General features: G+C 30.6%; 1 protein-coding gene across 3 annotated transcripts in view; it reads right to left on the reverse strand.

Moving 5' to 3' along the window:
- LOC106792533 overlaps nucleotides 1-22,136 on the reverse strand; it is a 46,932-nt gene extending 24,796 nt beyond the window's left edge. The window contains exons 1-2 of one of the 3 annotated variants that reach the window (XR_001382310.1): nucleotides 21,406-22,136; nucleotides 18,621-18,980 (exon numbers count right to left, since the gene is read on the reverse strand). Coding sequence is in view for 2 of the 3 variants with exons in the window: in XM_014758991.1 (XP_014614477.1) it covers nucleotides 5,336-5,339; nucleotides 7,633-8,153 (525 nt within the window). In the remaining variant the exon portion in view is untranslated. Of the gene's footprint in view, nucleotides 1-4,835; nucleotides 5,340-7,632; nucleotides 11,128-18,620; nucleotides 18,981-21,405 lie in introns of those variants that run through there. The other 2 variants (XM_014758991.1, XM_014758990.1) reach the window with 2 other exon arrangements.
- Between the last annotated feature and the right edge of the window lie 1,191 nt (nucleotides 22,137-23,327).

The following is a 23,327-nucleotide window of genomic DNA, read 5'->3' on the forward strand; positions in this document are numbered from 1 at the left end:
ACCTACTTCTTCCTTTTGTTGCCTTTATGCTTTTCTACCTCTTTCCAACATCGTGTAACGAAATAGTTTAAAAAGATATACACGTGTGCAAGACTTCTTCATTCTAACTCTTATATTTCCGCTTCATTGCATTATTTGGTCAAACATTCAGCTAACGGTTAACCAGATTCTATAAAGTGGTTCAGAAAATACGATTTAAATATGATAAAAACGTACGTTTTATGCAATTCGATTCTTCGTTCGATCTACTACTACTACTACTACTACTACTACTACTACTACTAGCTATTCCTAGATTATTTATTCTTTCTTTTTTTTCGAATCATCGAATTCACGACACGATTCGTTCTCCTTAACGATTTGTAATCAATCCGAGCTTTTGTCAAATTGGTACGAACCTTTTCTTTTTTGTATTAAGACCAGAATACCCTAACTACTTGAAACTTCGCTACGAAACCGTTTTCACGTACCTTTTCCCCTTTTCCTTTCTTTTTTTTTCTTCTTCTCCCGAAGTCCTCTCAATCATTTTCCCGGCTCTTTTTTCCTTTTTCTTATTTTCTTTTTTTTTTATTCTTATTCCCCAAAGGTTCGACAGGGTCGTCGCGAAGTACGGTCATATCGTGGAGAAGATAATAAATCGTATTGCCGAGAAGACGATTTGCAAAAGAAAAAGAAAAGATAGGATTGGATTTTACAGTCCTCGTATACCTACGTTAAAATGAAAAATCAAAAATTCATATTCTATTTGAATAAACGATTTTTCATCAAATGCTATATTTATTATCTATAGAAAAGAAAGAAAAAAAAATATTCGTTTAATACAGAATATTACGTTTGATGTTTTATACAAGAAGAAATAGCAAAAAGAATTGAGAAATTTTATAAAAGACAATTCGAATCTCATTTGACCGAAATTAATTCATCATTTAATTTCATTCTGCTTGGGTAACTTTATAGTCACGGTAAGAAACAACCTTCCCGTTCGGTTAGATCGTTTCTCTTATCAATATCAAACCATCGTTTCGATCAGTTAAGATAAGAAATAAACTTCGTTAAGAGGTAAATGAACGGGGAAAGGAACAGAGGGAAAAGATAGTAAACTTACATTAAACAAACTACGAAAGTTTGTTAAGGTTTATCATAAAGAAATCCAAAATCAACGTCAAAGTTTAGTAGGAAAATTAAAGACTTTTGTTTCTCTAAAGGGATCTAAAGTTAAATACATATTACTTATTAAACGTTTCGCGATGTTTCTTTTCTAACGCGAATTAGAAAAATATTCACAATTTTTCTCTAAGTTAATTCGAGCAAGGGAAAAAAACGAACCGTGATACAGGTAGGTACGTACAGGAATATAATTAATCGCGTTAATAGAAAAAAGAAAAATATATATATCGAATAATAAATGAGATGAATTTCAAGTGTTGTATATTCTCCTCCTCTTCTTACATAATTAATGTGTGTCATCGTAGCGTGTAACATGATTTTTCATATCATATTTTTCATTATTTATTATGAAATTATAATTCTCTCTCTTTCTTTTTTTCTTTTTTTTATTTCGTCACGTTATCAATTATAAATTACAAACGAGATTACTCGTTGCGAATTAAAACTGCTTAACGAACTTTATTTAATTCGACTGTTTTAAAGTATGTATGAAATATAAATTTTAATATGCAATCAGTTATAGGTAATCCTATACAAACTACCGTCCCTTTTTTTTTTATAGGTGACATGACACGGCAAATTTTTATTTGACACCGTCGTAAGTTACGCACGTAAACGTTTGCCAAAGTATATTGAAAAAAAAAAAAAAAATTGAATTTCGATCATATTCATTCGTCAACACAATTTCTATAGTATTTATAGAAAGTCATTGGTATATTAAACTTTTTACATCAAAGTGGTTTACCCTATGGGTATCGGTTGAAAAAAAAACGATATTACGTTTCCCATTGACGAAAATTTAATCATTTTTAACTCATGGAGAGAAATTGAGAAAATAATTAAATACCTAACTTCTTACATTTTTGTTTCCACACATTCGTTTAGAATTTAACATGTACAAAATCATACGATACAAGCAAACAATGGAACAATCAAATTAGTATTCTAGCATATGTTGCGGAATTCTAGTTGTAATTTTTTTTTTTTATGAAGAACCATCAAACATTATTTTATCGATTAACAAAACCCTCGTAAAAATCGAGTCACGTGCGAGTATCGAAAAAAAAAAAAAAAAGAAAAAAAGAAAACATAATCTGAAATAAAAGCTTAGTCAAGTATTTCATTCCTTATTTTGAAATATCAAATAGCCACCTCATTTATGTGTCATCCCTGAGTTAACTAACGGTATTTTTATACACCCAATGACTTTTCAGTAGGCGTAGAAAGGATTTTAATGATCTTCTTTCTCATTTCCTTCCTCATTACCGACGGATATGTACCTCTATTTCTCCTCAATTATGAATGAACTACATTAAAGCCCTTAATTTGATATTGTTTCGTCATTACAAATGAATTAATATGCAATGAGTAAGCAATGTCACTTTAGAAATGGGCAGAAAAGTTAATGGTATAAATAAATCCACCTACTTGATTTGGTTTTTCTCATGTTAATGCAACTTGCACTATTGCAATTGTTAATTCATGTAACAGATAGAAAACTTGAAATAAACTTTTGCAATAGATAAATATATAAAAATACATTTTTACTATTTTTATCGCGTATAATAATACAATAATAAAAAATATGTGTCTGCTTTTGTAAAACAAAAAAAAAATGAAAATTGTTAGCAATTAAATCTTGTTGTTTTTTTCAATGGTTACTAGACGAAAAAAAAATGAAACAAGAGTTTTCGTTTTGAATATGATATAATCTCTTTACTATCTTTCCTATAATAAAAAGCACTTTAGAACAATCGTTATTTTAATACATAAACACGTTTTTATCATCGTCCAAAAATATTACCCCATTAATCTCTTCGTTATAGCTGAACAAGTTGATTCGCCAAAGTAACGAGCTTTTTACGTATTGTCAAATTAAATATGACTCGTGTTACAATTTTTCTGTTAGTATTTTTTTTTATTATATATCTCCTATTTTCCAATCTTGAGGTAATTATTTAATGTCAATAATTTAAAGATAAAAGTTTAAAAAGACAAATAATTGGAGAAATGAGCTTTTGCTATTAGCTCAAACTATAATAATAATTACGATTATATCAATAATATAATAAATAATAAAATAAAAAAAATAATGTGTAAAAGCCTAGAAATGATAGAAAATTCTACAAATAAATCTTTGCAAGTGGGAAGCTTTTTTGACCGAACATCTATGAGAAGTTAAACGAAAGCACTCGAAGTTTTATCAGCGCGGTCGGTAAAACAGAACGTAAGGAAAGAAAAGCTTTTATCGTCAAATGGGACACCTTGAATGATGGAAAAAAGTCATGTGTCGTGAGAAAACTATACCCACTACTTTACCAACAGAGATAAAATGTCATTGCAATTTCTTAGATCGCATGATTAACGTGTACAAGCAAAATATCGAAAGAACATTTGGATTCCAACTGTTGATAAGTATCTCCAGTGGCGCGCAGTGTTATATTTTAATTAAAAAATAAACTTTAACCGAAGGTTTCCAGAATTTGGACATTATAATTTGAAACTGAATAAAATATTTTTGATATGACGCGCGACTTACGTATATTTTATTTTAAAAGTAAAAAGAAACTTAGATTTTTTAAATAAAGCTTCCTTATAATAACAAAATATATAAACTATACTAATTGCTGATGGATCATTATCATAATTAGAGTAAGATTACAGCTAAGTACTCGTAATGACGATGTCTATCTTTTATACTGACGAACTAGGTCTTCGTTAATTAGTATACTCGTTAGTCCATTAGCATACTAATCGATAATCTTTCCTTCACAACGATATAGATAGTTATTTTTTTTTTTTTTTTTTTTTTTTTTTTTTCTAATCAGGCCAAAGCGCGATGCGCTTATTTACGTAAAGAAAATACTTGATCCTTTGTTTCATAAAGTAGTCATTAAGCGTAAAAAAAATTACTGGTTATATATAAAAATTAAAAAAGAAAAAACCAGAGAGTTTCATCGGCAAGCGTTTTTAAATTATCGATCGAAGTTATGTTAAAAAAGAAAAAAAAAAAAGAAAATAAAATGCAAACATTGGATTAATGTTGTAAAACTTTACGTAAAACAAATCAATTGTTGCGTATTTTATGTTAGATAAAAATATATATCGTATAAAACAAAAAATTGAAATGCGTTGAAAATTGAGAGTACTATTTATTGATTTACAGTATATAATACGCATTGCCGTCAAAATGTTAACACACCATGAAATTATTTCACGAAAGTTTATCGAACTAACTTTATTTCGAATAAACTTTTTGGATGGACCAACGTTACACTAAACATAAGTTCGAAAACCTCGTTCTAAACTTATCTAAATCTTGAATTTGTATTTTACGCGAAATACTCGGGATAGTAAAAAACTTTGTTGCAATTGCAAGAGAGAATAGTATCTCTATTGTGTTATCTCGACATTTTAAAATTCAAATGCGACACGTGAAATAGAAACTAATGTTAGTTAACCGATTATCTTTATTTTCAATTATCAAAAAATGCATTTATGTAACACGTGCATCGAAACTTTGCAGAGTTAAATTTGAACGAGTACGCGGAGTTATCAGTTTCATTGTCGATCGAAAATTTATGGAAATGATACGTGATGATAACTTATGCAAACGATAGTTTCTTAAATGGTTTATTTCTTTTTGGTGCATTGCCAAAATGGATGTTTATTTTCTATACGAATGTGCGTTATTGACAAGATAATTTCCTGAGATGTTTTCTTTTTCCTTTTTTATATACTTTTCGTACATCACAAAATATATTCTAGTTTAGTAGATCGCGTTGTATATAACGTACAAGTGAAAAATGTGTTAACTCAACGTTTCCATTTGGAAGATGCGAATGACGAGTTACAATTTACTTTAAAAACACACACCTTCCTTGCATTATATTCAATGCAAACAGCTTTCTTCCATTTCGTGAGAGAAACACACACTAGACGTTATAAAAATAAATATATTATAAATCTATAAGACCTTGAGTGCTCCACTGCATTTTACTGCTTTCTTAATGATTTTTACATTTTTACATGAAATAATAAAGTGGAAATAAAATTGATTTTTTTTTCTTATAATTAACTCATTATCTCTCGTATAATTGAATATCGAGAAAGAAAGTGTACTCACGTGGCAGGTATTTAACGAAATCCGCTTATTATGATTTGCCACTTACCTGGAATAAATAATACAGGATTTTTATATAAATTATTTTCAAATAATAATCTTATAAAATAATAATCTTTTCTCTCAATAATTAAATGCTTCTTCCTGTGACGAGATACGAATATTTAATTTAGAAATTAATTACAAGACGAATAATATAAATACGATATAAACGATTGCACCTTTTTAACAGTAGAATTTCATTTTGCGACTGGTAATTGTAATCATAACGAGAATATATTTCATACCTAAAATAAATGTGTGTGTGTGTGAATTAATATAAGTATAATTTTAATAGAAATAAATAGAATTACTTTTAATATAATTCGTACCGATAAAATTATGATCGATAAAATTGGAAAATTAAATTTTATAAATTATTTGAAAATAAATCATATATATATATATATATATATAAAATAAATTTGTTTAATTTTTTGATTTAACAAATAAATCATTATCATAATTATTTACACATTTCGGAATGAAAGTAAAAAAATTCTCTTTGACGATAGAATTTATAGATTAAATGCACGAAATATAAAAAAATATTTAGACAAAATTTTAATAGTTCGAAATACCCTATTTCAATCTATCAAAGTAGGTCGACCGATAATAGGAAACTCGATACCCCATTAATGTCAGTATTAAGTATACCACCCAAAAATCTGTCTCATCTTGTTCTTCACTTTGAATATGGTCATATTACAAAATTTATATGTACGTATATGCATATATATCTTTTTTAAAATAACACATAGTCAGTCACGTCTATGATGCATCCCAAGGACCTTTAAATAGATCTATATTTCTAAGCTAATTTATTATTACTTTTCTTTACTGTTATTTTCACGAACATAACGATGATAAAGTGAGCTATTATAATCGATTCAACTTATCTCCGATTTCTGTAAAATAGTACATTTATTACACACACAAACATATATATATATATTTACTGTATAATGCATCATTGCGGAGGTTACTTTTTCAAGGAAAGAAATGAATGTCAAGGTTTCTTTTCTTTTCAAAGAACTTTTCCAGTTATACGATCGAAATGATACCCGGCGTTATACATAAATACTGTTATTTACAAAAAAAAAAAAAAAAAAAGAAAATAAAAAAAAATGTTTTACGTCATAATAAAAGCGAGATGGATGTAATCCTAAATGAAATGCATCCCGTATTCTTAAAGTAATAGCTTGCTTAAAGGATAATGAAAATTCTTGATCAAGTATTAAAGGCTTATCTAAATTAATTTTCTTATTAAATTTAACAAGATGAACTACTTTTAATTTTCACTTACAATTAATCGTAAAAATATGAAGTAATCGTTGTAATTTAATAGAATGCTAAAAGTTAATTATTATTATTTATTTACATCTCGTTAAATATTTTCAAGAAGTTATCTATTCATTGAAAAGTTATTGCATGATTGAAATTAAAATGTTAAATACTATGTATACTGGAACTAAATACGAAAAAGCAATTTAAACGAGTGATTCATAAAACATTACGGAATTTTAATTAGTTTATAAAAAAAAAATAAAAAAAAGAAATAAAAATAAATGTACGTACTATGATTTTTGTAAATTTTTAAATGGAGATTATCGCGACCGTGCATCGAATAAATATTTATTTACTTATTTATTTATTAAAATAATCGGGATAAACTCATTAATATTGACAAATATTATATTTATATATTTAATAAAAAAAAAATCTTAAAAAACAAAAAGAAACAAGGAAATAAATGTATGCATTGCAGACGAGTCATTCTCGTTTCGAGTTAGTAACTAATTATAACGGGAATTTAATAATAAAACGAGTAAATGGACATTCGATAAATCGATGTAAATATTTGACGATATGGGAAAATGAACGTAACGAAATCGTACGCACGATTCATACGAAAGGGATAATCCTCACTTGATCCGTTTTATTTATTTTTTTCGCAAATCAATACGCTATAGCAACCTGAAGTCTCACGAAACAACTCATTATTTTCAACAGAAAATCGCGTATCGATTTATAAGTTCACCGAATTCGTGAATAATATTTTATATATTGAATACAAATTTAAAAAAGACATGAAAAATAATAACAACGGTATACTGCGACGATGAAAAAATAGAATTGCATGGAAAAAAATAAGAGTAAAAAAGAAATCTGTAGAGAGATTAGGTCAAGTATATCGTTTAAAAGATTGAAAATATCGTAATATATGCATTGTTACGATCCATACGAAATCTATATAATATAACACAATAATTATCAACAAATAATTGATATTAATAATATACCTTTCGTCCAATCTGAAAGATGACCTAGATAGATCGCTCCACGCGCTCATGCTTCGACTTCGTCTTCTGCATGACGTCTGGGGTACGATTAATCTCGAACTACTTCGTCTTCTCGTAGAAGCCAAATTATCAGTTTGAAAATAAACCTTAGGTGAGTGTGCCTTTTGTTGAGCATTAGGTGGTGTCGAGGTTGGCGTAACCGCAGTTGAACTATGCAATTCCGGTAAAGCTTCATAATCCCATCCTCGAGCTCCCATTTCGAGCAAAGGTACCGTTGAGGATGCGTTAGCACCCGGTAATGGGTCCCGAGGCTTTTTACGTTTCTTCAATAACCCGATTATCTGTCCTATCGTTGATTCGTTAGATCTATTTGATCTAATCGTTTCCTCCTCATCTTTATTTTTATCAATCCTTCTGGTTAACCTCACTTTGCTCTCCTCGTTCGATAACCCCGTGACAGATATCTCGATCTTAGGCGGTCCTCTCTTCTGTTTCTCCAATTTGTTCTTTGATCCGGGCATCGATTACATCGATCGCACGTAGCGCTTCCTTTCATGATGAAACTCACTCGGAAACTCGAGCCTTTTTTCTCACCGAGCTTTTCCCTTCCCCTTTCTTATTCTCTTATTTCTTTTCTTTTTTTTTTCTTGGATTATTTACGTTTATCTTTACGTTTTATCACGATTTCCTACTTATATTATCTTATTTATGTTATTTTTTTTTTATTTCTTTTATCCTTATCCTTTTTTTTTTTTTTTTAAAATCTAATAAGTTTCGATTATTTAAGAAAATATTTTCGAATGATAGAACGCGAGGGGAGAAATAATGTATGACAATGACGTATTATTACTTGCCCGTAACTCACATTCGTTTTCATCCAATTTCCATAAAAACTAGATTTATATCCTCTACGATCCTAACAAGGAAATTTTCAATTTGTTCAAATAACTCTGATCGATCATTCGTACGAGATAAACCGAGAAATAAGGTGCTAACGATCTCATTTATATTTATTATCGTTCCTTCACACATATACTGATAAAACTATTCGTAAAACATTATTAATGTGTCCCCTTGCCTTCTTTTTCTTTTTTCTTCTTCCGTTCGTTTAAAAATTGAGCTTTAACATTCATGAAATACTTTTACTATCTGAATAGTAATCTCGTACGTGTTAGAATTATCGAATCGAATATCTTACGTTTACCGAAGACGAATAAAGCTAACATCAAATTCCCACGGTCGTCCTTAATTTATCAAACTTTTAATGCAAATACGGTTTTCAACAAGAATATATTGGGGGGGTTGGGTGGGCACGCAACAAAGTAACACGACGATGCCCTAATTCAACAATAACTATCTTCGATATTTCAACGATTAGATTAACCGGATTACAATCGTAAATCCTTCGTAAGAAAGTATGCAAATTCTTGAACAATTTCACATCAAATATAGTTCTTCTTTAGTTAATGTATGATAAAAACAATATCAGTTGTTAACAAATCTTATGCAATTATAAAAGACGAGCAAATTATCTTATAACAAATCTTATTTCAGTTGACATACGCGTTAAATAAGTTATCTACAAAAAATCGTGCTATTAATAATATCGAACGTTTAAACGATTTATCTCATCATTTTTTTCAACCATTATTCACGAGAAATAGAATGTCCACAACTCGTTAACACCGTTACGAGATAGATTAAATAAATAATCTGTCTTCGCGATCACACAAGGATAGAAAATATATTATTCAACGTTTTTCATCGGTTTGGTTTCTCCTATTAAAATTCGCGCGTGTGTTTTTTGGACGACTGGGACAATGTGGTGTTAGTTGGGGGGGCGCGCGCGCGCGCACACCTTCTTTTCGGCACTATAGAGGAGATCATTTTGTAAAGGGGATCATGGCGGTCAGAAATACGACAGAATACTGATCTTGCAATTGATGATCTTACTGCGGTTCTTTTCTTTTTTTTTTTTGTCGACGATCCGTACCGTACGTCAACACCGAGGATACTGAGAAAACGGTAATTTACTTCGTCGTTTTCCGCTACTGACCTGGATACGTCATAAAATGCTTTGCTTGGTGCTCGTTCAACAGTGGGAGTAAGAGAAAAAGAGAGAGAGAGAGTGAGATAGAGCGAAGGTCACGGTCAGCCGGCAGCAAAAACGACTTCGACGTTCTTACCGTATTTAATGTTAAATTATACTTGTTCTCCGATAACGTTGATGCAACTAATGCAAACACATTTGCCAAACGCACGCTCACGCGATTTGATTCTTACGTAGATCACCACCACACCACCACGTTGCTTGGAAACGTTCATTCATAGTTGGCCGAGGCATGCTCAACGTCCCACCCTAACCATTTCCTCCCAACGAATTTAAATTACTTTTTTTCTCGTAACAATAATAACAACAACTGTATTAATCTTATTAAATATAAGTATCAACAATAATTACCAACGATTTGAAAAAAAGGTTTGCTCTTTTATATATGTATATGCGTATTAGATATATGAAGATGTCCCAGTTAAACAGCGTGCCTTGATTTTTTTTTTTTTATTTTCTGTGTCACTGTGTGACGAATCCAAAAGTCAGACGTTGACGATCTATACTCCAAACTGATTGTAGAAAAACATTCTTTTTTTTTATATATTACGATTACACGTAATCCTCGAGATTCACGTTGATTGTTCCTTGTAATTTCTCACCTTCTGTCTTACCAATCGATTAATCGAACAAAAAAAAAAATAATTCTTATAGGATGACACGCATAACGGAGAATATAAAAAGTAAATTTTATAAATAAGATCCGTAGGGGTGATTATTCTTTTGATTAACCAATAATAGTGTCCTTAAGTTTACATCTTCATTACCTCGTTGTCACTTGTCCCATTTATCGTTATAACTATGCCAAAAGAGGAATCTTCCTTCTAAACACTCACAGTCACGAGAGAGGCAAAGGGCGGAAGCCAGCTAAAAGCTTTGGATCGAAACAACGTCGATGCTTTGAGAGAGAAATACACACGTAAAGAGAGAGAGAGAGTGAGAGAGTGAGAGGGTGAGGATGGGGGGGAAGGAAGGGAGAGAGCTCGTGTACGAGTATATAGTTTCGTGGACAAGAACAGAAAAGTACTAGATTGACTCCGAATTGATTCTAAATTAACTGAGAAATTTGGAAATGGCCGAATTTCGGGATCAAACGTTTTGGCCGGCCCTATGAAAAAATTCTTATGCACTACAAACTCGTTGTTCTTTTCCTTGCGTGTGAGTTGTTGGGCCAATAATATATGTCGTGTTCCTAGATGGCTGCTTGCTTTTCTCACACCACCATTACCATTACCATCATCATCACCACCACCACCACCACCACCACGAGAGTTGTCTGACTCGCTATCCCGTACTGCGGTACATTGTAGAGCTTTTCTCTCGTGGTTGAATCTCGTCTCCCGCGCACACCACCCATCTAACCACCCTCCTTCTCTCCTACCACCCCTCCTACCTTCCTATCTACCCCCTACCCTTCCCTTTCCTACCCTTCGTTTTCCTCTCCTTTTTTCTCCTTACCAAGAGACCCTTTCTCTCTTTCTTTCTTTCTCTCTTTATATATCTATTTCTGACTTATCTTTCTATCTCACCTAAAAACACACACTAACGTTATATTATCACGCACACATACATCCACTTATATGCACGTGGCGCCGCAGTTGTCAAGGCGATTGCGCCACAGAAACGAATAAAAGCAACCCCTTCTTTCAGCTTATTGTTTTTCTTCTCCGTATATATGCATACGTACGTATTGTATTTGTTGCATTATTTCTAATCTCAATTTGCTAACAATCGTTGATGATTTTCTTTCCGACCCTAAACCCTAACCACCGTTCAAAATGAATATCGTTTGTTCTTTTCTTTTCCTTTTTTGTTCATTAGCAAAATAGCAAAAAGAAATAACAATTTTGCTTATTCTGTTAAACGTATAATTGTTTTATATTATGATAATAAATGTTTGCAAGTTACTTGTATTTGGATAAATTTGATTCTCACAATGATGTCTTTTAAGATACTCTATCAGATAATGTAATGTTACATGAGGCTTGAGAGATGAATGGATGCCTGAAATGTATCATCGATTCTATGCAGTGCAAACGGAAACTCGGTTGGTGGAGCTTGCGCTTTAGAAATCTAGGAATAGCGCGTAAAGTTTCCCAATTTGATCAACCATTTATCGAAATATCTGAAGCATTGAGAGATAAAATTGTCCCAAGTAAAGAACGATCATGAAATTTTTCCTATTTCTTGTAATAAGATCAATTTGAACGATCAACTAGATGAACGATTGAAAGTATAAAAAACTTTGCCTAATTATTCTCAAATAAAGTAGAGAATACCATTTGAATGAATGATTCATTTCGATAATCTAATCTAGCGTTTAATTATTTTCAATAGTTAAGTATAAATGCATCTAACGTTATTTGAATATAATGACAAGTTAATTAATATTATAATAATATGTTTTTTTTTAATTCATACTCATTTGCAATTAGTGTTAATTACATTTGTATTCTTCCGTTGGCACATAGAGCAATGTAATATAATTCGCTTAATGAATCCAACCAAATGGTATCCTGCTACCCTTTTTGAATTCAATACCTAACTATCAATTATCAATTATTTCCACGAATTATTACGAACAATGTACCGAAAAGTAGACATTTCGAATAAAATAATAAACGAATTGAAGATCGCGTGGGAAACGTTTAAGTTACTTTTTTCCCTATCGTGAATATTTCATTTGTATCCCGTATTCCGAAAGATGAATATTAAGGGAGAAATTGGTTGGATAAATTTTTCAATTTCTTCTATGGATCATCAGCTCCCTTGATCGTTCCCTTTTTTCCTTCTCTCATTCTCTCTCACTCTCACTCTCTCTCACACACACACACACATTTCCCAAGAGGAAATACATGTTTTTCCTACACATGTCAGACGATTCTCATGAATAAGAAAAGAATCGCATATATACATGGTAAAATGACGAGGAGGGTGAAGGTCGTCCAAGACGAATATCAAAAAGAAAAAAGATAAGAAAAATTTCTTGTAAAAAAATTCCCCTAAAATATGTTTATTATAGTCCAAGTTTTGTTCATGAAAAGCATCAAGATATTGCGATGCATAAAATAAAATAAGATTTTCGTTGTATCTTCGTATATACCTTTTGCTCATATTACATGCTCACATGTATTCTCATTCTCATAACTATGCGAAATAATGGACAATGGCGTTCGCATGTTCTCTCATGTATGATGGAGAGATAGAACGAATGAACAGTAGCGGACCAACGCCGGCAAATTCCAACGGGAAAGCTTGAAAGCACAGAAAGCTCGAGTGGCGGATGTACCGTGCTGTCGATAAAGCAGTGACTACTATGAACAGTTCATTCGAATGACCCTAAAGGCTCGAGTTAAATGATGCTATCGCATAACTGTACCATATATGTTACATACGAAGCCTTTTCATCGAACAGTGGAATGTGTTCTAGCTTATGATCAACCAAACCATCATCCATCCATTAGGTTTCATAGTTTCATCGAAAGATATATGAACGAAAGAATAAAAATAATAAGTCCTACGTTTTCATTCTACTAGGCGGCGCGCTTGTTGCTTTCTGAATTAAAAAAAAATATATATATATAACATATAAGTTCAATATTATATAGCGTTTAACATTAGATTACTGGATGTCAATCAATTTAACTTGTTTTATAATTTTATATTGGTATATGTATATTTAGAAAAATTTAAATAATATTTGTTCAAAATGTATAATATGTTGGTTTTTAATAGAATTATTAAATGTATTTAAGTGTACTAATTCCTACCCCTTCCCCACTCCTTCCAGTTCTACAAATTTTTATATGCTATACCTATTTTTATAACATCCTGTAATCTCGTGTTAATAAGTTCTAAACTTTCTTCTTTTCTCATATCATTCGATCTTCAAGTTGTCAACTTAAAGTCTTTAATTACAAAATATACATTTTTACGATACTTTTCAACGCTAATTTGTTGTTTGAAAAAAAAAAAGAAAATTAAGGTATTACTATTCTTTTTTTAGCAGAAAATTTCTTCTAAAATAATTAATGAAAAAGTTAGCGGATTAACTGGTCGGATTACGTGAATAATTGAGAATATTTTAAAAAAAATAAATGATGCCCATCCTCCAGGAGATACTATCAGAAATATTAAACATTTATCTCGATTAAACCGATATTATTGACACGATCGTATTTTACAATCTCACGAGATTTACAATTTTAATGTTATTTATTTTTAATAGTCTCTATATCAAACGACCTTTATTTGAAATAGATGAAACTAATTCGTTTAAAAAAAATTACAAAGGGCAGAAGAGAAAAAGTAATTTAACCGTAAAAAGGTGGACCTTTCCATACCTAACAAATCGTTCATTTTCCGACCTACATTTCATTGATCTACTAGCTACGATTTTAATAATAGGATTAAATTTATTGAATAATTGTCGAGTCGTTCGTGATTAATCGTATCAGTTGCATCGATCATTCTGGTTAAAACAAAAAAAAAAAAAAAATAAATTGAAATACTAATTAATTTTATTTTCACGCGAACGTTTGTGAAAAACAATTAAAAGGGATTTTATTAATAAAGGAATTTCAATTTACCCTACTCGCAATGTTCAAAATTATTCTAGATAAAAAGAAAAAAATTGATTTCATTTAACGTAATTAAAAATATATTCTATACAATAGACAAATGTAAAGTATATAAATATCTCGATAAATCAGTATATTTAAAGTTTTCGTTTAAAAGAACAGTTAAATTTGCGAGAAATATCTTGATATGCATTACTTTTGTTCCAATAATCTGTGAAAGAAAGATCGTAACAAATAATCCTTAAAAGCGTTCATTCTAATCAATATTTAGATTAGAAATAAAATGAAATATGATGTTCATACAAGGTACTGCTGAGAAAACATTTCATTGGGGTAATTTGAAACACCCTACGAGAATATTAACGTGACAAAAAAAAAAAAAAATAAATGATATTACGAGGATGCGTAGAAAAGTGAGTCATAATGAAGATATCACGCAAACGCATCGGAGTGATTGTTATTGCGAGAATTGTGGGGAATACCTTTCCGGTAAAAAAAAAAAAGAAAAAAACTAATGCTGGTCTGAAACGCACTATGATATTTAATGCATGTAACGTAATTGTATTAACATGAGATAAGAATTTCTTTTTTACTTTTTCTAATTATGATCAAGAAATAAAGTACGCGTTATCATAGTATAATGGATTATTTATAAACGTTTTTAAACAAATTATTATACAACGTCAAACGTAAAGACAAAAATTTGTCGAACGCTGGTGAATAACCGAAATCGAAGAAGTATCGTTTAACGATATTCATTCTACATCTCATTGACACAAAATACTTAATACTTGACATGATTTTTTAACGTGTCACTCAAGCAAAGCCGATGGAAATGCATCAGAGCTCGTTAGTTCGGGTAGTTGTAGGGCAAGTACGAGGATTGTCCTACGTTGCCTAAATCTGCGAGTCGTTGTTAGTGGTACGTGATTAAATAGAGGCAGCTTTTTTAGAACAAAAAAATATCGTGCTTCCAATGTTGTCGAATTTTAGCACAAACGATTCACTTACGTGTATTAGAAGAGTAATAGAAATTCAATATTAACACTAAACCTACCGATACTTCATACTGGGGATTCTGAACAAACTATTTTCTCATTTTCTTTTCATATAGAAATTAATAATGTACATTTTATGCGTTTTACAAATTTCTGAATAATTACAAATTATAGATAATAGTCATTTGACCGCGCCTGATAGGTTTAGCGTTAATAAAGAAACACGAGAACAACCCTAAATAAAATGAAAAATCAAAAAAAAGGAAATTTAATCACGTCATTTTTCTTTGTTACGCACGAACATAATTTTCATTTCCGATAATGTAATAAAAAGAGAGACTACTTGTTCGAGATAATTACTTTAGCTAGGTATACGAATACAATGATTTGCTTTTCTATATCGGACTGGTTGGATATCTATACTCTCATTTCCGTTTCCTTTACAAAGGGTCGAGGAGAGTTCTGCTTAGAAGCGTATAGACTTTTCCATTTGAAATTCTCTGACAATCAGTGTATCTTGAAACGTTAAGAGCACGAAGCATTTCAACGAGGTAAAAAGGAAAAAAAAAAAAGAACACGACAAGAGACAATCCGTTAGGTAAACCCAGATCTTAGCTTTTCTCGAAGGGAGCTAAGACACATGGCCCTTTCTTTTTACCCTTTTCTTTTTTTTTTCTCTTTAAAGCTACTTTCTAAATGACAAAAATAGAAAGACCGCTCGATATTAATTGTGTCAAGTGTGGATACTTGACTCGTGCACGAAATAAGACAATGCCTTCAACGTTAGATCGCTTTTACCTAGATACACATAATATTGATACAAGAAATAAATGTCTATCAACGTAATTATGAGAACAACGAATCGAAAAAATATTCCTAACCCTGCTGTGCAATTTTGAAACAATCATTACATATATATTCAATATCGGATGAGATATGTTAATTATATTCGAATAAAAAATAATTATGGGGGAGACAAATGAAAATACAAAATATATTAACGATATAAATATAAAAAATTTCACGCGTTAACAAAAGAAACGCGTGCATAAATACGTAAGGACATTAACAGAATCAAAACAATTGCACAATATCTCGATGCAATGTAACACGTGTATTTACATAGTTGCAGCAAGAAACTAAGAGATAAAGAGAGTTTTTTTCTTTCTACCCTTTTTCTGTTTCTTTTTTGTACTTTTTGTTCTTTTTTTATAATGTCAAAGAATCGAGAAAAACGTGTGATTTTAAAGAGACTACCGTTCAAGTTTAATACGCGAACGAAACGATCACGGTAAAAATATTTTATTAAAGAATTAAGGATAATCACGCGTGGAATATAAAAAAAAAGAAAAGAACGTAACTTTCGATATCCATGGGGTATTTTTATAGGGATCGAAGTCGTTTCTTTCGAATGAACTGTTTTGAATGAAAGAAGAAAAAAAAATATAAAAAAAAGTAGATCCCAGACTTAAAGGAAATCCCACGTCGTATAATGAGAAAGTATTAAACGTATGGGATATTTTTCTATAGACCAATAATTAGGAAAATGTTCGGAAAGTATTAGTCGCGTACGATAAAAGAAATATCTTTTACAAAATATCTATAATTAAAAATATATATAATTTTATATAATAACAAATATAAATAATGTTATTTTATATTATAACGGGTTAATAAAAAATGATATACGTGAGTTTTGGAAATAATGAAAGATACGTAGGTATGATTGGGAATCAATAAACACGAACGATGATCGTGAACAGATTTACCCACGAATTACCCTAGAATGTACTTCGGATAATGTTGATTTATCAGTATAATACAAGGTCGATATGTACTTCAGTTTAATTGTAGTATCTAGCGGTATCTGATTAGTCTTTTCAGTTCAGTATGTTCAAGCAAATAAACCAGACAACCCTACAAGAAACAATCTATTGTCATTCTATATTCGCCTAAACGTAATTATTCTCGACAAGTATATTTGTCTGATCAAAAAAGATGATAATTATTTTGACTGACGTAATTCTATCTTTGGTAAGTTAATTTACCCCTTCTTAAACTTCTATTTTCGTTTTAGAAATTCGTCTGTTAAAGATAAATTGGAAAATTTGGGTAATAAAAGGAAATGTACAAAAAAAGAAATGCATAGTTTGTTTTCTTGCGTACCTTTTTACTCACCCTTTTACAAATTCCAGTCATTTATTTACAAACACACACCTACTCACACTCTTATTCAATGCTTCAAAGAGAACGCGTATTTTTACTTTTTTATCTCTTGAATAAACAGCACATGATTTTTGTTCTTTTTTGAACAGGTTACCCATCAATTTTACTAATCATCCTCACGTTGTTTGACTTTATTGATCTGACGGGGAACTAGTAATCCGATGTGACTAGGCCATTGACTGATTTTTTTTTTAATACATAAATTTCATTTTAAAAGATGGAACGCGCATTTTTTTCAAATTCGAAAACACATTGATCATAGTGTCTTAAGCATGATTTAATATCAGTCAAAAATCAATTCTCAATTTTTTCTTTCGTATTTATATAATAACAATTATTATCCGCCACTTACGCTATATATTTAGTTCGTTTTAAATCGAATATAATAAATCCAATGAAATTAATTATTCCGATACGAGAATCCAATTATTCAATTAAGAATCATGCTACTTGATAGCAATGAATTTATTATTGACCGAATAGTTCTATAAGTTTATCCTCGAAGAAGAAGAAGAAACCTTTCTTGTTATTCTAACATTTCATCATATCATGCTATTTTATCGATCTATTTGAAGAATAAATTTCCATTCAAAATCGATTATTTTCGAGACATGTTCGTGTTTCGTTTTTGGCTTTTAACATTAGATTTCTATTATTTTACTAAATACATTTCTTCTTAACTCTTTCACGAATTTAATAGTTACGTTTAAGTTTAACATGTACAAATATTTTAACGAAATTCTACAATTTACTTGGTTTTTATTTTATAATAAACGAACGTGATCTCGTGAAAAATGATGATCTTCTCGCGTTATGAGTATTCCTCAAGATCCTGCTTACATTGCATTCATTAAAAAACAATAATTTAAGATCGCAAATAAAAACAAAACAAAAAAATAATAATATATAAAATATGTCAAATCAAATCAACGTGATGTCCTTATCGAGAATGCGATTTCTTGATTAAAATGATTAAATAAATTTAGAAAATAAAAATGCTATCGGAAAAAGAGAGAGAGAGCGAAAGCGAAAGAAAAAATATTAAAAATTATATATTAATAATTATTTACCCACCGTTCACCGTCGTCGTTGAAAGCATAATCACCCAGTATGAGATCGCGAAGACGATATCTGGGTGGCAGGATGAGTGGCAGACAAGGATCCGGTTCATTCATCGTGTGAGACATCCGTTCAGTGTTAAAAACTTCTTTGGAAATGTTATTTTTCGTGTACCCCCCCGTCCTGTCGGGGGAAGTACGAAATAAAATATTCGCGTATGCCACAATGATTTATTTTATTCTGTTTCTCAATAATATAATTATTTCACGTTATTAAATCAATAATAATAAATAATAATTAACAGCCCGATCTAATGATTCGACGAACGTTTAACACTTATTTCATACAACGTTGCACCAGACGATAATTAATTAACTGTGGTGTAAAGTGATGATGAAATAAATACTATTTAAAAATGAGAGAGAGAGAGAGAGAGAGAGGGAGAGAGAAAAAGAGAATGATACAACCACGTCTTCTCTCGACGGTTTGTTGTGTTCTGTGTTCTAAAACGCGTGCCAAGGGTGCAAACGGATGCCACGTTTGACGTTTGAACGCGCACGCGTACAAGAACTTTTTTTCCTCCCCCAAGGCCCGATTATTTCCTTCAGAAACGTTTTCCGTCTGTCCTTCAGTCTGTTGAACGTTTACTACCTTCTTCTTCTTCTTCTTCTTTACCGATGACATAACTTTTGTAATGAGAACGAACGACTTATTTGCTTTTTTACACCCTTTTTATTTGCAACTTCTGGAAATTAGATTTACCCGTGCAAGATCACCCACTTACTCTTTCTTTTTATTTCTTAGTTTCGATCGTTTTTGTTAGAATACTGATTTCTATCATGATTGGAAAAGCTAAAGAAATGTTATCATTAGAATCAAGAGAGTTAATGATTTATTCGAAGTTACCTTCATTTTCAAAAATATTTCTATCGTTTTACGAAATTCCTCGATAAGAAAAAAAAGAAAAAAAACGTGCATGTGAAAAAGTTACTTCAGTATTTTCTATCATTCGTGATTAACTTTAATTGAATTCTTATGTATTAATTTCCGATATCGTTTTAAATGAAATGTTGTATATATATTACAAAATGAAGCGTGATTACCTTTTAACGAAGTAAATATTTGTACTTACTTATCTTCCCCTCGTTATTAATCCGTTCTCTTTTAAATTACTGCGGTCAGTATTTCCTCTTTCGATTTTGTAATTTTAACATTATAAACGAGAGTTATTCTCTTCTCCCTATCTCTTTCTCTCTACCTAAATGTATGTATATATATATATCTCTCTCTAGTATTTATTATAAAAATATATATTTATTGTTACCATGACATAAAGTGTGTTAAAAATATGAAAATATAAATACACGTTAAATTTGTTCAACCTTTCAAATAACTATTAAAATCAGAATTGACATCAGAGAGTATTGGAATTTTTCTTAAGTAATAAAGTTATTACTCGGTTAATCGTTTTTTCCCCGTGACATTTGAAAAGAACGTTTAATACGTTCATTTGATTAGAAATAAAATCAATGAGACAAAAAGATTAATATATCGAAAATCGAACAATATTCTGTGGAAAAAAATAATACGAAATACTTTATTATTATTTCTATCAAATGAAATGACGTTTGATATTATTCGTAGGTGCGATTATAATTCGATGGATCACGCTAATCGTATATAAAATTTACATATCACCTCGTAAATTTTGATAAAAGCTTTCTCATGCTATTTTTGTTTAGCACTCAGTATTATTTAGTAACGACGCGATACCACGAAACACATCGAGTTCATCTTCGCGTGTTCTTAGAGAAAAAGCAAAAGACAAAGATGGATATATCCGAGTATATATCACGAGAGATTAAATAAATAATGAATTCTTGACCTCAATCGTGAAACATTAATTAATAAATAATCGAAGAAATAGTCGGTAGTAAGATCCTCGTCGAAACTATATTACTTATTACCAATGCTTTTTATTCTTCTCATTCAAAGCTAAACTTTGTAATTTAAGAAAACAATGAGATTCGATCTCGAAGATACTTCATAAAACTTCATAAAAAAAAAAAAAAATCGTAAGAAAAAGTAAAAAAGAAAAAGGAGATTGAAATGGTCTTGTTGCATTCGGTATTGCGCTTAAAAAAAAATTCATCGTGTTTTTGTTGTTATTGTTGAATTTATCTGAACTCTCTTGTATTATTAAATTGTAAGTTATAAAAGTAGTATGAGTATCCAACGTAAATCCATAAGAGGATTCAAATTCCCTATTCGCAATGCAATCGATTTGTCTATAATAAAAACTCGTGATTTCATTTGATTCGATTCGCATAATGGATCAGCGTTTTTCATTCTCTTTCAAATTTGTGTATTAAAAAAAAAATCGATTCAATGGTACGCAATCATAAACTTTTTCTAACTTGCTTGCGTTAAAAAGTCTCGAAAGAAAAGTTTTCAAAAAAAAAAAAGAAAAATAATCGACGCTTGAAACGTAATAAAATACTTCTTTATGCGTTATAGAAAATTTGTAAAATTATGTTTCACAGTTGGAAACGGTGGAAAGAAAAGAAAGAAAAAAAAAACTGCTTTTCTATGCGAATCGATCAAAAAGAAAAAGAAATATTCGATCATCGTGTATTCTCGACAAGGGTCGCGAATTTATATTGAATTCTTGGCGACTAAAGTAAACAATGTCTGGAGAGATATTTCTTTTCCCCTTTTTATATCTATCTATCTTCGAAAAGAGAACTTATTCATTTCCTACAATACAATTTACAATTCTTATTGTCATAAAAAGACGTACGTATATCCAATAAATCTTAAAACGAGAGAGGTGAAAGAGATTGATAGATATCTTTTTCCCTCTTTCATCGACGACGACGATCATCATCTTCCATTCGATCGTTAAACGAAACCACAACTATAGATCGTAAAATCACGTTGAAACTAAAAAAAAAGAAAAGAAAAAAGATTCAAAACGTTGTTCCTTTTACGAGGGGAAAAAAATGTCAAATTCCGATCATATAGAAATTCGATGCAATTTATATTTCAACGAGTTATCTCTTTGCACTAACTCAACTACTTTGTTTTTTTTTTTTTTTGGTTTCTTTATTTTTGCACGTACGTACACTGACGCATACGGAATCATTCGCGCACACAAATGAGGGAAGATGTAAAAAAAGGTAGAGAAAAATTAGGGTAACAGCAATGCAGTTTGACTGCGGTTTACGGTTTTACGTTGCAGCTTCACTTTACAGCGATATAAAATAGATAAGTTGTGCACACCGACACCGAACGAAAGTCTTTTACCTTACGAGAGGGTGAAAGGAAATAAAACGAGATAAGAAAAGGAACACTCGTATAAGGTAACACATGCGTTATAATAAATTTCATTGCGCACGCGTAAACAATTCACGATAATTTTCGAAAAGTTTTGTAGTTAGGGAGAAATTAATTTTCCATCTCATTCAAACGAACCCGACGTTTTCTACATCCGATGAACCCCCGATCCGAACCCGACGAAGTCTCGCGCTTTAATGGTGAAGCACGCGCGAAAACGAACTCAAATCGACGACGACGACGACGACAACGACGATGATAATAACGACACCCACCCAAACAAATCTAAAATTGAAAAGAAAATAGGTAAATATTTCATCCATTCTTATCACGTTCGCGTGGAAGTGTAAAAAAGAATAAAAGTAAAAGCTTTGATAATCAAAGCAAATATACTCGTGTAATAAGTTCACTCAGAATGAATGTCAAATAAGAATGTGAAGAGTCTTTGGAATAATTTCCTATTACAATATTTCCGCGAGTAATTTCAATCTTCATGAATGAATTCATTTCGACCAATCTTTTCGACAAAAATTAAATGAGAATTCGTTTAAAGAAAAATCACATTTCGCGTAAATAAAAACGTGTTATACAAAAAAATAAACCCTTTTTAAAATCCTGAATACTGCATTTCTTCTCTATTGAAAAACTTTTAATAGATAATTATTAACACTAAACCAATCAAGCAAGGTTAAATGACCTCGTCCTGTAAATTGTAAAAATGCTGTAAAAACGCATAAAATGAACGTTAATCATTTCTAAATAAAAGATGTTATATGTTGTTCACTATCTGATTGGCTCAAATTTCATTCTATAATAGGATATTTCAAAAAGGTCATTTAACCGCTTACTATAGAAAAAGATTTAAACGAAGTGTCGGTAGGTTTATCGAATAAGAATCAATTAAATGAATACATTCAAAAAAATAATACTTTTTTCAATATAAATAAATTATAAAATAACGAGATACAGAGATTAGAAATAATTAGAAAATGTCTACGAGCAATGGTATAAACGATCGATATGAAAGATGTGATCGTCCGCATAGTGTGTCAGCACTGATTTCTGTAATATTAAAAGCAACCGACGATACCGACGATTGCTTGCTGAATTATCGACAACAGCAAATGCTAATTTTGAATGCTAGTTTTCTCGTTCCATGAAATTGCTCAATTAACATTACCTGTGCTTTCATCGGTGTCGATAAAACAATACTCATCCATTTAAATAAACAAAAAAACAAAGAAGTAAATAAAAAATAACAAGTACACTCTTACTGTAGCCACATTTATCTTAGTTACTAACCTGACCACTCGTGGGCGACAGTAAGTATTAAATGCGTTGATGGTACAAACTATCAAAGAATACAATATTCTTTGATAGTATATG

Source organism: Polistes canadensis, unplaced genomic scaffold (genome assembly GCF_001313835.1).
Source record: "Polistes canadensis isolate GaletaPanama2010 unplaced genomic scaffold, ASM131383v1 scaffold_463, whole genome shotgun sequence".
Taxonomy (NCBI): Eukaryota; Metazoa; Arthropoda; class Insecta; order Hymenoptera; family Vespidae; genus Polistes; species Polistes canadensis.